Source organism: Aegilops tauschii, chromosome 2, assembly GCF_002575655.3.
Source record: "Aegilops tauschii subsp. strangulata cultivar AL8/78 chromosome 2, Aet v6.0, whole genome shotgun sequence".
Lineage (NCBI taxonomy): Eukaryota > Viridiplantae > Streptophyta > Magnoliopsida > Poales > Poaceae > Aegilops > Aegilops tauschii.
In genome coordinates this window covers 628,578,007-628,592,119 of record NC_053036.3, presented here as the reverse complement: position 1 = coordinate 628,592,119, position 14,113 = coordinate 628,578,007, and the positions used below count along the sequence as shown (strand labels likewise).

The 14,113-nt window shown below is 44.7% G+C and overlaps 1 protein-coding gene across 1 annotated transcript; it reads right to left on the bottom strand.

Annotated features, from left to right (window-relative positions):
* Positions 1-4,796: 4,796 nt before the first annotated feature.
* Positions 4,797-9,528, bottom strand: LOC109746558 (pentatricopeptide repeat-containing protein At4g01990, mitochondrial). Its single transcript, XM_020305680.4, has 2 exons — positions 8,980-9,528; positions 4,797-6,320 (listed from the first exon to the last, which is right to left on the bottom strand). Exons 1-2 carry the CDS (start codon positions 9,439-9,441, stop codon positions 5,145-5,147), a joined length of 1,638 nt encoding a protein of 545 aa, XP_020161269.1. The 5' UTR covers positions 9,442-9,528; the 3' UTR covers positions 4,797-5,144.
* Positions 9,529-14,113: the final 4,585 nt, after the last annotated feature.

Genomic DNA, 14,113 nt, shown 5'->3' with positions numbered 1-14,113 from the left:
TTTTTTAAATGTGCAAAATATAATTTTGGATGTTTGGTTTACAGAGATGTAAAAAAAAACACAAACCATAATAACAACAGCCAAACCACATGCGGTGAAAATGGCCACCGGATTTAAGCGGTTGTTACTTTGTTTAACAAAGGGGAACAAGAATGTTGTGCCGCATGACCTGCTGGGCCTGTTTTCACAAGTGGTCAGCCAAGAGACAAATGAGAAGCTTGAAATGGATTTTACGGAGAAAGAAATCAGCGATGCCCTATTCCAAATTGGCCCACTCAAAGCTCCGGGGTCGGATGGCTTTTATGCTCGCTTTTTTCAGAGAAACTGGGGTGCACTAAAATCTGATGTGGTGAAAGCAATTCAGGAATTCTTTAAGGATGGCGTGATGCCAGAGGGGTTGAACGACACAGTCATTGTGTTAATACCAAAAGGAAATGACCCAAAATGCCTCAAAGATTTTAGACCCATAAGTCTCTGTAATGTGATATACAAGGTTATATCCAAGTGTCTAGTCAACCGGCTAAGACCTCTCCTGGACAACATTATTTCAGAGACTCAAAGTGCATTCATCCCAGGCCGATTGATAACAGATAACGCCTTGATCGCTTTCGAGTGCTTCCACAAAATTTAGCATAGCAAAGTTGCCCTTAATAACCATTGCGCTTATAAGCTGGACCTAGCAAAGGCCTACGACAGAGTAGACTGGAAATTCCTAGAAGGGGTCCTGGAGAAGTATGGATTTAGCAGTAAGTGGAGGACTTGGATCATGACGTGTGTAAGATCTGTCAGATACACAGTAAAACTGAATGGGGATTTGTTGGAGAGGTTTAAGCCGACGAGGGAAGGATCACCCCTATAAAGGTAGCACGTGGAAGCCCTGGCATATCTAATCTACTCTTCGCGGATGATAGTCTCCTCTTCTTTAAGGCTACGGTTGAGCAAGCAGAAGTAATCAAACAGGCACTAAACAGTTTCCAGCGAGGCACAGGGCAACTTCTAAGTCCAAGCAAATGCTCATTGCTTTTCAGTGAGAAATGCCCAAATGCAGTGCAAGTCGGCATCCGCGAGGCCCTAGAGGTGGAAAGCTCAACTTTCGAAAGTAAATATCTGGGACTTCCCACACCAGAAGGCAGAATGAAGGACGGAAAGTTTGAACCTATAATGGATAGGTTTTTGAAAAGATGTAGTAACTGGACAGGGAGGCACATGTCTTTTGCTGCGAAGGATGTGCATGTGAAATCAGAGCTTCAAGCACTTCCCACCTTTACCATGGGTGTGTTTAAAATGTCATTAAGTTTTTGTGAAATTTATGAAAGACTAATCCGTGAGTTCTGGTGGGGGCAAGAAGATGGCCATCACAAAGTGCATTGGATGGCATGGGACAAGTTGACAAAACCAAAACAAGGAGGAGGGATTGGGTTCAGAGACATGCACTTGTTTAATCAGGCCCTTTTGGCTAGACAGGGGTGGAGACTACTTCAGAAGCCTGACAGTTTATGCGCGAAGGTACTGAAATCAAAGTATTACCCCAATGGCGAACTTCTGGACACGGTATTCGCCTCGGACGCGTCACAGTCATGGAGGGGGATTGAATTTGGACTCGAGCTACTAAAGAAGGGGCTAATTTGGCGAGTTGGAAATGGTAAGAGCATCCAAAAGAGATCAATGGATCCTGAGGCAGGCGGGTCTTAAAACAGCAAGCTTTATACGCAGGTCTAGATTATGTTGGGTCAATCAACTCTTCGAGCCCAACCTGAGGATCTGGAACCGAACGTTGGTAAACCAGATATTCAACCCGTGTGATGCAGAAGAGATTCTGAACATTAGGATTTCCGCCAGAGAGACCGAGGACTGCATTGCGTGGCATCCTGAAAAATCCGGCATGTTCACAATCAAGAGTGCATACCAGCTTGCTATGGCTCTAAAAGGATCGGGCCCACAAACATCCAGCTCCTCGGCAGGCATAGATGATAGAAGCCTATGGGATCTAATCTGGAAAAGCAAAGATACCTGAGAAAATAAAAATCTTTGCATGGAGGATAGCAACTAACACCCTGGCTACAAAGGTGAACAAATGCAGACGGACAATTGTGCCAGACAAGACTTGTGTGATCTGCGGTAATGCGGATGAAAATGAATATCACGCGGTGGTGGAATGCACAAAGAGCAAAGCTCTGAGGCATATGATGAGAGATTACTGGAAGATACCTAACGAACAAGCCTTTTGGTACACAGGTGAGGATTGGCTATAGGTCCTGCTCAATAGATGCGACGGCGAAATGCGCAACAGGATCTTGCTGATATTATGGCGTGCATGGTTTCTCCATGATGATATAGTGCATGGGAATGGAAAAGAATCCATTTCGGGATCGCTGGGCTTCCTACTTAAATACGAACAAGAAGTCAGAGAAGCCCAATCGAGAACTGACACTGTGAAAGCGACATGTGACATGAATCAGTATGGGGATCAGCGCCTCACACCACCGGTTCAGAACGCCATGAAATGGGAGGCCCCGCCTGTTGGAACGATTAAATTAAACGCAGATGCAGCGTTTGAGGTAGCCACGGGGCGCAGCGCGGGCGGCGCAGTTGCAAGAGACCACCAGGGTCGGGTTCTTTTCTCCATGGGTTGCAACATAGACCGATGCTCGTCAGTTGAGGAAGCAGAAGGAATGGCAGGGCTCATGGGGCTACGGGAACTAACAAAATACTTTAATGGACCTATTGAGTTTGAGATGGACTGCCTCGTGCTGTCAAAGGCAATTGCACCCGGAGTATCCAATCTATCGCCCCTGTACCCAATTGTTGCAGACATGCAGGCGATTCTGGCTGGCTACCCCTCATGCAAAACTAGATGGATCAGGAGAGAACAGAATGCCCTTGCTCATGGCCTAGCGCACCGTGCAAAACTGTTAGGAGGCTTCTTCCAGCTGTCATCGGTGCCCGATGAACTAAAAGATACCTGGTCCAAAGAGTGTAGGCTAGATTTGTAATTTCAGCCTATGTGCTTCTCAAAAAAAAATTACAAAGGGGAACATGGGTGCGCGAGCACCCACATAAATAGTAAACTCATAAAAAATACTAAAAAAATTAAAAATTTCTGAAATTTCGCGGTATGAACCTTAGTCGATTATTCTACTCACGTGTGAAGTTTCATGATGTATTGACATCCATAATATTCTTAGTGAAGAAAATACAAATGCGACCATACTATTCATTAAACAGTGTTTTTTAGTATAGCTTCGATTTTGTCATTTTTGCCTAGATTACCACGGATGTGATTTTTTCGTGAGACTTCATTTGCGAATATACCGGTTGACTATGTATATTAAAAAAATCAGATATTTTTCCTAGCATTTTTTGAATTTATTATTCATAAAGAATGCACACGCACCCATGTTCATCAAATCCGCGTCCATTATTATCAAAATTCTTAAAAATACATAAAAAATAGATGCAACAATTTGTGTAATAGGATACTCCCGTTCGAAATTGATTGAAATTATAATGTCTTGTATGTTAAACGTTGTAAGGCTCGGCCAAGGTTTATAAAGAGCATCTACAACCGGGCCCCTTATTCCCTCTCTAAATGTTCGGAACATCTGTCGGTTAGTGCCTGGTCAAAAATATGCCCCAACCAGAACCCTCACTTCCTCTCTAAACACCCGACTGACCGACACTCCTAAAACTCAGATCATTATGTGGGAGCAATATGAGGAGTTGCGGGCATGCCCAGGCAACACTCCATGTCAACTGCAGCTAACCAACGACCTCACCTGCAGCCACTGTCCCTTTACTTTCGGAAAGAAGAACGCGACATCATATAACATTCACTGGCCACGCGCCACATTCGTCGCTGTTGTGTGCTTTCGCAGTGTCACATAGAAGTTACTCGTTGAAATGCCATAATGTGCGGAGAACAATTTAAGGTGTGTGGTTGTGTGTCACAAAAGGTAAGGATTCAAAACGGACACACACGAACATTGACCAAACACGTCCACGCATGTTTGAGGAGTCAATTTGTACATTATGGTTGTAAATGCCGTAAGAAAACTATATTAATATCTGAAACACCAAATTAATTTTATTAGATTGTTACAAAATATAATCACATAGTATGTATATTTAATTTTGCAGGTTTTACCATGTTTATTTAATACACTTGATCAAACTCAAACAAGCTTGACTTAGGGCAGACAAGTTAGATTTAGCCATGCAGCAGATTGACAATTGGTTTCTTATCAAACGAACTTTTTGGTACTGCCATCTGTGGACAAGGAACAGAGAGCAGTAGACACTAGGGGGCGTTTATGTTGCTAACTACTGCATCCATTCACAAAGATAAGATGTCTTGGATACTTTAACATGGACTACATACGGACTGAAATGAGTGAACAACACACCAAAACGTGTCTATATATACATAAAAAAGTTAAAACATCTTATATATGTGAAACGGAGGGAGTATATGCAATGGTTCTAGTACTCATGAAATTCGATAATAAATGATAATCAAGTTAGTTTGTCTACTATTATCCATATATTTCACATCAACTCTTCGTTTCCGTGTTACAAGAACCAAGGAGATGCTTGCAAATTTGCAATACAGATCTCTCCATCTGCTTTCCAAAAAATCTACTTGTAGTACTGTTTTTTACAAGGGTGTACGTAATTTTGTTTCATTCCATTACTTGTGTTGATGATTATTAGTGGGCTTACTTTATACAAGAGAATTTCAACTAAATATTTCACAGGCACTGCTACTGGTGTTGACCCTCTTTGTTGATAAACAGTAGTCCACAGAAAATTCTCAGATTGCCCATTAAAGTTAGTACAAAGTTGAGACCCTTATCTTGGGACGGATGGATAGTTAGTAGCTTCAACATGAATAATTCTGGTTGCCATCTTCAACATGTATATAACCAGCTTGTAAGTAGAGTACATGTTTATCTCTCTGATGCCACAAGGGCAAGGCTATCAACATGAAACTAAAGGGGAACTAAAGACTATCAGCATGAAACTAAAGGGCAAAATCATAAAGCTCATGCTCAGGCCATCAACGCCAAACAATTAAAGGGCGGGAAAAGTTGTTTCGACAACGGTGGGACGCAACGGCGCGCCTTTGCTTCTAGCCAGGTCTAGTCTCAACCTGGTCTTCTTCCGTCTGGTGAATGATAAGAGGGATTTGTTCTGCCGGCAGCTACATAGGTCCGGGACAGGGCGTCACGAGCATCTGCGTCGAGGCACTCCAGCTTCTCAAGGCACGCGCAGAACGACTCCATCCCGTCCACATCCTTCGCCTCCTCAAAATGCTTCAGAAATCTCTTCACGAGCTCTGGCCGTGGTACCCAGTTTGGGGTGTTGACTATCTTCTCTGCGTCCCTCCAGACCTGGAGCGCTGCGTCGGTCCTGGATTTCTCCAGATAGGACTCAGCGAATATGTAGAAGGTCACAGGATCGGAACGGCCTTGGGCCATAGCTGCCTGGCGGAGAGCCTCGGCTTCGTCTGTCATGTCCTTGGCAAGGTAAGCTCGAATCATCACGTTTGGTATCCTCATGTCAAAGCTCTGTTGAGTGAATTCCCACTCCTGGAAGACCTGCTGCATGGAGTCGAAATCATCTAGCTTTTTCAGAGATGAAAGCATCACTAGGTAACTTCTGTTTGAACATATCTTCAATTCTGACCTCAGAGATACCCAAAGCCTCTTGACCTCAGACAAGTTGCCGGAACTGGCATAGAGGGAGAGAAGATTATGCCAAGCAAACATCTCACCCTTGTCCATGACTTCCTCAGCTTTCTTTAGGGCCAATTCCGCCTTGTCAAACTGCCCCACTTTATTGTAGTTGTTAGCCAGCACAGTGTACAGGGACCAGTGAACTGGAATTGACTTCTCCAAATCTTCCAGGAACTTCTTGGTGGATTCTAGGCCATTAACCATAATATGGCTTTCTGTCAGGATGCAGTATGTAAAATTATCTGTTTGTATGCCATTTCCTCGCATTTCTTCAAATGTTTTGAGGACTTTCTCTGGCTGGCCTGCCTTCAGGTACAAGGACATCAAATTCTTGTACACCAGTGTATTCGGAACGATGTTCATGGTTCTCATCTTTTCATACAGTTCCAGACCTTTCTCTGGCTTGTGTTCTGCATAGCAGTTAAGCAGAGAGGAATATGTTTTCACTGATTTATGCATATCCGGAAGACTCAAGAAGTATTCTTCGGCAGCTTCTAGCCCATTCACTTTGCATACAAGGTCAAGCCGCAGCGCATGATCCCCAGGAAGCAAGTATGCCCCACGAGCTTCCATCCAGTCTATCAGCTGTAAACATACAACATGGTCAATCGTAATACAGTGAACATAAGTTCCCTTTGCTAGAAAGGGGGCTTCAGATAAATACTTGGATGTAAAAAGAGAAAAGGTCCATATGGAACTATTATATACAGAAGTACACACAACTCCAAGAGAAACACAACTGGCGATTTCTGATGACATACAAAGTTTAGAGGGGTTAAATATAAATAAAAGTAGACTTTCGCGATAGTTGAAGACATGGATATTTTTTTAATATAAAAATTCCGAATCCGATTTGCAGCATGATTCCGCATAAACCAAAGAGTGTAAAACTGATACACTACTGGCATTTTTAACAACCAAGAGCATAAAAATAATTTCCATCATACTAGTCAGAAGATATACTCACCAAACTAAACTAAATAGATAAAATTCACAGATGAGCACTTCTACCAGCAACTTTTGGCAAGAGTCATTCCATATGTCTGGTATCAAGCTGCGGATGACCGCAACTTTCCATCCACAGTTGGACAGTCAAACTGATGTGATTTCGCTGCCTAACTAGAGAGTGCCCTCAGCATTGTGCTAAGTGAATCACCGACTCTTATTCTATAAACCAGACAAGGCAAAGATAACTGCTGACAAGGCAAAGATAACTGCTGTTCATAATCAGATGAGGGGTAGGGATGAGTTTATCAACGAAATAAGGGAAAGATCACTGCAAGTTCAGGCTGTTATGAAAGACCAATATGACCAGAACTACTGCCAGGTTGACTATGCTGTAGGCCAGCAGGTTTGGTGGGGGCTACCGTACCAGGTGTCAAGGAGACAGTGCAACCTTTTATGGACCCTTTAAAATTTTGGAACAAACTGATTCAGTGGCCTATCATTTTCAATATCTGTCTGTGCCAAGATACATGATGCCGTCCACATGGCTCTGCTCAAGGAGTATCAAGGACCCCTCCAGACATTCTGCATAGGTGAGTGCTTCCTACCCAGACAAGGTGGTGCATACAAAGTCGAACCATGGACAATGTGAGCTCCTGCTTCAGTGGAGAGGCACAGCAGCAGCCTCGAATGTACGGATACTTCAGCCGACCAGCGAATTCGTATCGGATACCGAATCTGATACCGATACACCCCCGATACGTATCCCTGGAGTATCCGAGAATAAATGATTTAAAACAATTGCGATACTAGAAGGATACTTTGCCAGTACGTTTTGGATACTTTTCCAGCCCAGGTAAGAGCCCACTCAGCCCAGTTAAGAGGCAACCAGCAACCCTAGTGCCCCGATGCCCCCATCCTTTCCCTCACAGCCTTCTTTCTTTGGTACCTTTGTTCTGCCGGTCGCCGCCGCTGGCCCTGGTACCTGGGTCAGCAGCCGCTGGCGACACAGCCGCCGCCTGGTGTGAGCACGGGAGGGAGGAAAGACGCAAAGACGCCTATCAAAGCTCAGGGTCCCCTGTTGCCCTTTCACCAGCGGCACCCAACCCTGATGTCGCCCAAATCCCTCACTGAACAAAGCTGGGTATCGAATCAACAAGGTAAAGGTGCAACGTGGGAACTGCTGGAAGAACTTTAATGTCAGTATCTGAACATCCAACTCGAGGATGAGTTGATTCAGAACGAGGGGACAAATGTTGTGGACACCTTTGGGGCAAGTCCTACCAGAGTCAGACTCATCAGCAAGGATCAGCGCTGGCAGCATCACAAGAATTGGAAGTGGCAGCAGGCGTGTAGCCATGTTAATTAGAGAGCGTGTCTTACTTAGAGTCCTAGTTAGAGTTTGCAAGTCTGACATATTGACTTGAGCCACCGAGTTGTACTAGTACTACTAGCTAGTCAGTTCCTACCCTTATTAGTGAAGGGTGCAGGTACTATATAAATTCAAGTCCATATAATTGTAAGGGCAAGAGAAAATAGTGTCCAAACACAGGAAAGTTTCAGAGCCTCCTAGATTAAGCCGGGACAACTCCCAAAAACAGCCTGGAGGGTGAATCTTTGCCTCCATGCTACCCCCTGAGGTCTGATCCTTGTTCCCAAGATCATCGTCTACCTTCCCTTACCCAGTTTCGAAAGACATGCCATAACTGCGGGGTTGGGGTGGGGGTCAAGTGCCACAAAGTAAGGCTTATCAGAAATCAGATTGAATTTTTATTGCGAGCATGTAAACTCAATGAAGTAGTGGTAACTGGATGAATAAATTACTGGGTACCTGCGCCCCCAGATTGCACAGGCAAAGAGGCCAATGGTCAATACAGACACTATAACCATTGTGATCCTCTCTGCAGTAAATGTTTGTTGTTTGTTGTTGTTTATTGAACAGCACTTGAGCTCGAGACAGCTAATTTAGACTATCATCTTCAGAATCTATTTCCTATACTCCACTAATTCGTGAAGCCATGTGATGTGATGTCCAACGTTTGGTACCACTAGACCGAGATTCAGTTGGTAACGACTCTGGGCAAGCCAACCGCAGTAACATGCCCAACCGCAGTAACAGAATAAAGTTTCAGGTTTTCTGTCGCCAAAATCTAAAACCACACTTGCAGTCAGCCAAAACCCTTGCATTTCAATCACCAATCCACCTGTAGATAGCCGCGTCGCCTGCCCTAGATCCAAGAACCAGATGGAGGCGCGGCGACATTGGAAACGGGAGGTGGGGTCGGTCAGTCAGGCTTACCTCGAGGGCGCGCCTGTGCTGCCTGAAGTTGCGGAGCTTGCGGACGTAGAAGAGGAGCTGGTGCTCGCAGAGCGGCTGTCTCTCGCGGAGCCACCGGTCGAGCTCCGCCGCCACGCATCCCAGCGGCGCCGCCGGGGGCAGCTTCGACAGGCGTCTGTACAGGGGCAGCCACGCCACCCGCAGCACCGGGCCCTGGCGATACTGCGCGTGCACGGGTCCTGCCGGGGCCGGCGAGACGCGCCGCAGCGCCGCCTCGGCCGCCGCCCGCAGCATCGGCGATTCGGGGGAGAACTCGGGGACTTCTTCCGTTCGGAAACCGACCGCTCCTCCGAGCTCTCGACCCTGCGCCGCACGAGGAGCGGAGGAGCCGCCGCCGGTTAGGGGCGAGGGGGCCGCCGCCGGCGAGGAAAATGGGCGGACGCGGCGCGGCGGCAAGGAACGGAGGAGTGCGGCACGCGCCATGGGCTTTCGGCCCACCAACCGACGGAAAACCTAGCGACCTCCGCGGCACGCGCACGCGGACGGGAGGGGGATATGTCTCGCTTCCTTGTTTTTTTAAACATGCAAAGCTTTATTTAACCCGTAGCGACATACCCCCTCCGTCCGGAATTACTTGTCGCGAAAATGAATATTCATTTTCATTTCCGCGACAAGTAATTCCGGACGGAGTGAGTACTACAAAAGATTATATGACCGCTAATCAAGCATGACGGTCAACCCCAATAGATGATGCATATTTTACGAGGTTGTCAGCTTCGAAATGCGAGATTTCAAACTCATGAACAACATTGCAAATAGTGAACGCCAAGGAGCAATATACAATTTCATGTCTAATGGCACCATAGCTGGCTGCACTTCCCTACTTGAAGCCATCCACCGCCACTTTGCAACTTGAGGCAGTATGAATCCGCTGAATATATAATCATCAACGAGAGCAATGCTTCTCTAGCCGCAGGGGGTCGATACCTTACCCGTCATAAAGAAGAGTCGGATAGCTACACACATCGGATCCTTCGGTTCATGGGGGCTTGCTTGGGTGCATCATAGGCAGTGCATTCTCAATCTCAGCATCAGTTGGAGGAGCACACAATCTCTCATTCATAGCCTCAGTCACCTTAATCTCAATTGCACAAGTGACCACTTGTGGCCTAGTGTCATCTTGGGCGGTGAAAATATTTTTTTATAGAAGTCGATAGCCAAGACTTACATCTCTTTATGATCTGTCAAAATACCTCCATCCTCCCGAGCTAGAGACTTTAGTTTGTTAATTCCATGACGTCTTTTTTCACGCGCATGAAAATATGTCGTATTGCAATATCCTTCCAATTTAAATTGGATAGGAGCACATTGCAGAGCTAATGCCTCTCCCCTGGATAATAACTATGAGATTCTGCGCATCAAGCTTTTCTTCGTTCTCGACGGGCCACAACCCACGGATTCTCCTATTAAGTTTTCAAGCTTGGACCTCAGAGTTTTTAACTGTTTTGAGCTAGATCTCCAGTCCTAGGTACCCATGCATTTGCCACCACACCATCACAACCATCATGTCTAGTCCATGCATTTTTTGGCTGGTTTGTTCTCTGTGTGCCACCACTCTGAGCTCTAAACCGATATAAGCGTTCATACACAATGTCTCTGAATCCATCCATTTGCCATTCCTCACAACCAGGACCTGCAAATTGTTCACGAGCCTCAAGAATCTCATTAAAACCCCGGGCACAAAGCCAATGATAACCATAATCTCACCTCAAAAACTTGAGCAATTCCCGACTATTTTTCCTTTTATATCTTGCCGGCTTTCCATAGAAACCGGTGAACCTCTACCCCTTCTCCCATAGCTTTTCATTCCGGATCACTACATCAATGTGAGAGTTGCTAAACAATTTTAGGCCGACCAGCCAGTCGTTGTTCCAGAAGAGAACCACACACACCGAGTCCAACACTCTTAACAGCGAAATCGTTAGAAAAAACCGCAGATCTTGAGCTATTGCAGGAATGGCAGGGCGCGAAGCTCGACTCGGAGTCACCGACCACAACACTGACGTTCACCGGCCAGGAGGACCAGGTCCTCTGCACATTTCGTTTTTTGTTTTCTTGGGATTTCCGCCAAATATGCATTGAATCATATACTAGTACTGTGAGGATGCAGTAAATAAACGGATACTGCTTTCTGCTAATGTCTCGTTATTATTGTGTAAAAAGAACCAAGATGACTTGTGTGGACCCTTTTTTTCAGAAGAAATAAGGGTATTTTTGCCTCATTTCAACACTGAGATCTACTAGGATTATTATTGAGTAAAAGGTATGAGTTTTTACTCCATTTTGATACAAATGTGCCAAGAATGAAGCAACTGAATCAGACAAAAAAATTATGTGGCATCTGTCAATGTCGAGCAAATGTAGAAACCATCATACAAAATTATACTGATTCATAGTTAAAACCTAATAGATGAACGTGTGTCAGCTCAGTGCAGTCTAGCTTTTGAAAAGAAAAGGCTAGAGATGAACATGATTGCGGCCTTTCCGGATGGACAGTGGTGTTCATGCTGTTTGCAGATAGTGCACACCAGACTAGTATAAATGTCTTTTTAAGGTAGCATGCATATGAGAATTGTGTTTTGGCTCTCGGCCTCCATAGAGTCCAATTTTTTGGAAAATTCAAAATTTGAAAATTTCTGTTTCAAAAAAATCTATTTTTTTTACAAGTAAATAAGGATGTGAGGCTTATGTGTGTAAAATTTCAGGATGAAATACGTTGAATTGCGACCTGTACAAAAAAGATAAATTCATGGTCTGGGGGGATGAATAGTATCATGTGTTAAAAAAAAGCCTCAGATTTGTCTTTTCTGCACAACCCTCATTTCAACTTATTTTGCCCTGAAAATTTACACACTTGTGCACTATGCCTTCATCTATCTCTGTATTTTTTTTCAGAATTTTTTGAAATGTAAAAGTATGAATTTTCATGAATTTTGAATCTTGCATTTAGAGGCCTCCATGGAGCTCGGCCTTCAAAAGCAATTTCCCCGTGCATATGCTGTAATCAAATATACCAGTTGTATAAATCAAACTAAGAAAGGCAGGCTAGAAAAATAATCATAGAAATCCATCGCCATCGCGCCCTCTTCGGTTCTTACACATGTTTTGGTCTCATCTTGTCCTGTGCCATGTCCCACATACTGATACTAACCATGTTTGCCCCCAAGAATTTACAGGTGTGCTTGTTCTGTTATATGCGGTATCTATGATATCTATGTTACTTTTTGGAACTTTCTAGCATCCCAGCCCTAATGGCAGACCCAGAGCGCTCATAACACGAGGCTGAGAATGATCCTTTCCTGCCTGCAACTCATTCTCTGTTCTGAATTTCCTGTGGCATGACTTGTACTTGATCTTACAAATAAAAATGAATCCGGCTTCGGTGTTGCTATGTACTCATCCATATTGGATGAACTTCATGTTACTGTCGTCGGTTACTTCTGAACATCAAGTTCAGTCTTGCCCTCTTCTCTGTACGTTGGAGATTGCACCGTTTAGGAAGAAAGTAAATAATTCGGAACGAAGAACATCCATGATAGCCTGGTAACTCAGACGAGTGCATCAAATTATGAGTAAATATGCTCTCGAAACGGTTGACTGAATACCATCTTATACCTCCATCCCTCAATAAAAAAAATATACCATCCATCCCCCCACTGCTCTAGTTTGAGAATTTACCAAGTTTATAGAAAAAAGATACTCCATGGAATGGTATTCTTTTTGCCAAGTTCTCACAATACCTAATTAATATCATTAGATCCATCATGGAATGGTATTCTTTGTCATAGTGTTATATTTATCTGGTATAGTAGATGTTGAAAATTTTCAATATAAATTTGGTCAAACTGTACAGGCAGGAATAACACGCCAAGTAAAAAAGAACAGAGGGAGTACTAATTCCTTCCAGCGCTTGAAATCGTCAAGTAATAATAATACTTGGCTACTTGCACTGCCGATCAGTCATCTCGCAACAGTTGCACAGGGCGACAAGAGCAAACAGGGGACAATGGTGAAAGCTCGAAGTCCCAGCTCAGCTGCCAGTCTTGCTCATTTACCTACCTGACTAATAACCAGTGGGTGACCAACACGCAGCACAAACCAAGAGACCAGCACAACACATCAGACAAATGAATGAACTTACAAAAGGATCTGAGCAAGGTTGTCAGAATCGCGATTTTATTATACGATTCTACGACTTTACGATCCAAACTAACCCATCTGATTCTACAATTTTAGTTTATAGAATCTACGTTTCTACGATCCTGATAGTGAAGATTCTACGATTTGTGATCCTACCATCAGAGCTCCGATCCGATTCAAAATCACGATTCTGACAACCTTGGATCTGAGACTAGCTATCACATCCAAAAAGGCAAGCAGCCCCTCCAGCTGAAGGACTTGTTGCCCTTGGCCGCAGTCGTCCTCCTCGACACCCTGGTACCGGCAGGTCCCTCGCCTCCTTGCACGCCCTCTCGAGCTACGCCACCCGCCCCAGCACCCTCCGGAGGTCCAGCCCCTGCACCAGCCCCTGCGCCTCCTCCTCGCCCACCACAACCCGCCTCGGCATCGTTGCCGCCGACGAACAAGGGGTTTGGAGCTTGGGCGGCCGCTGCGAGGACGTGCACTTCCACGCCTCCAGGGTCGGCTTCTTGTAGTTCAGGCACCCGCACGGCGCCCCCCTCTCCCCGGACGTCAGGATGGGGTTTGGCTGCATTGCACAGGGTCACACCATTACGTTGACACAAGCCAATGCTATTTTTCACTTGTCTGACAGTTCCACTTAAAGTTGCACACTACCAAGGCTGAAATCACCCTATTTTATGGTGTACAACTATTAGTCTTTAGGTTAAAATATCTTATATATGAAGTGACCTTGAGATTCGAATGGTTCTATGTTGATTGGCAAACAATAGTGATGTGATCAAAGTTTAATGAAATTGCAGGTAACTTATGAATAGAGAACCCGGTATCAAATCCAGCAATTCTGTACTCACAAAATTCAACCAAGTTCTGTAAAAAAAATCTTAATGGTACTAGAACAGTTAAGCTCAATCATGCAGCAACCAAGGGCAATTGTGTAGTACTCTAATTTGTG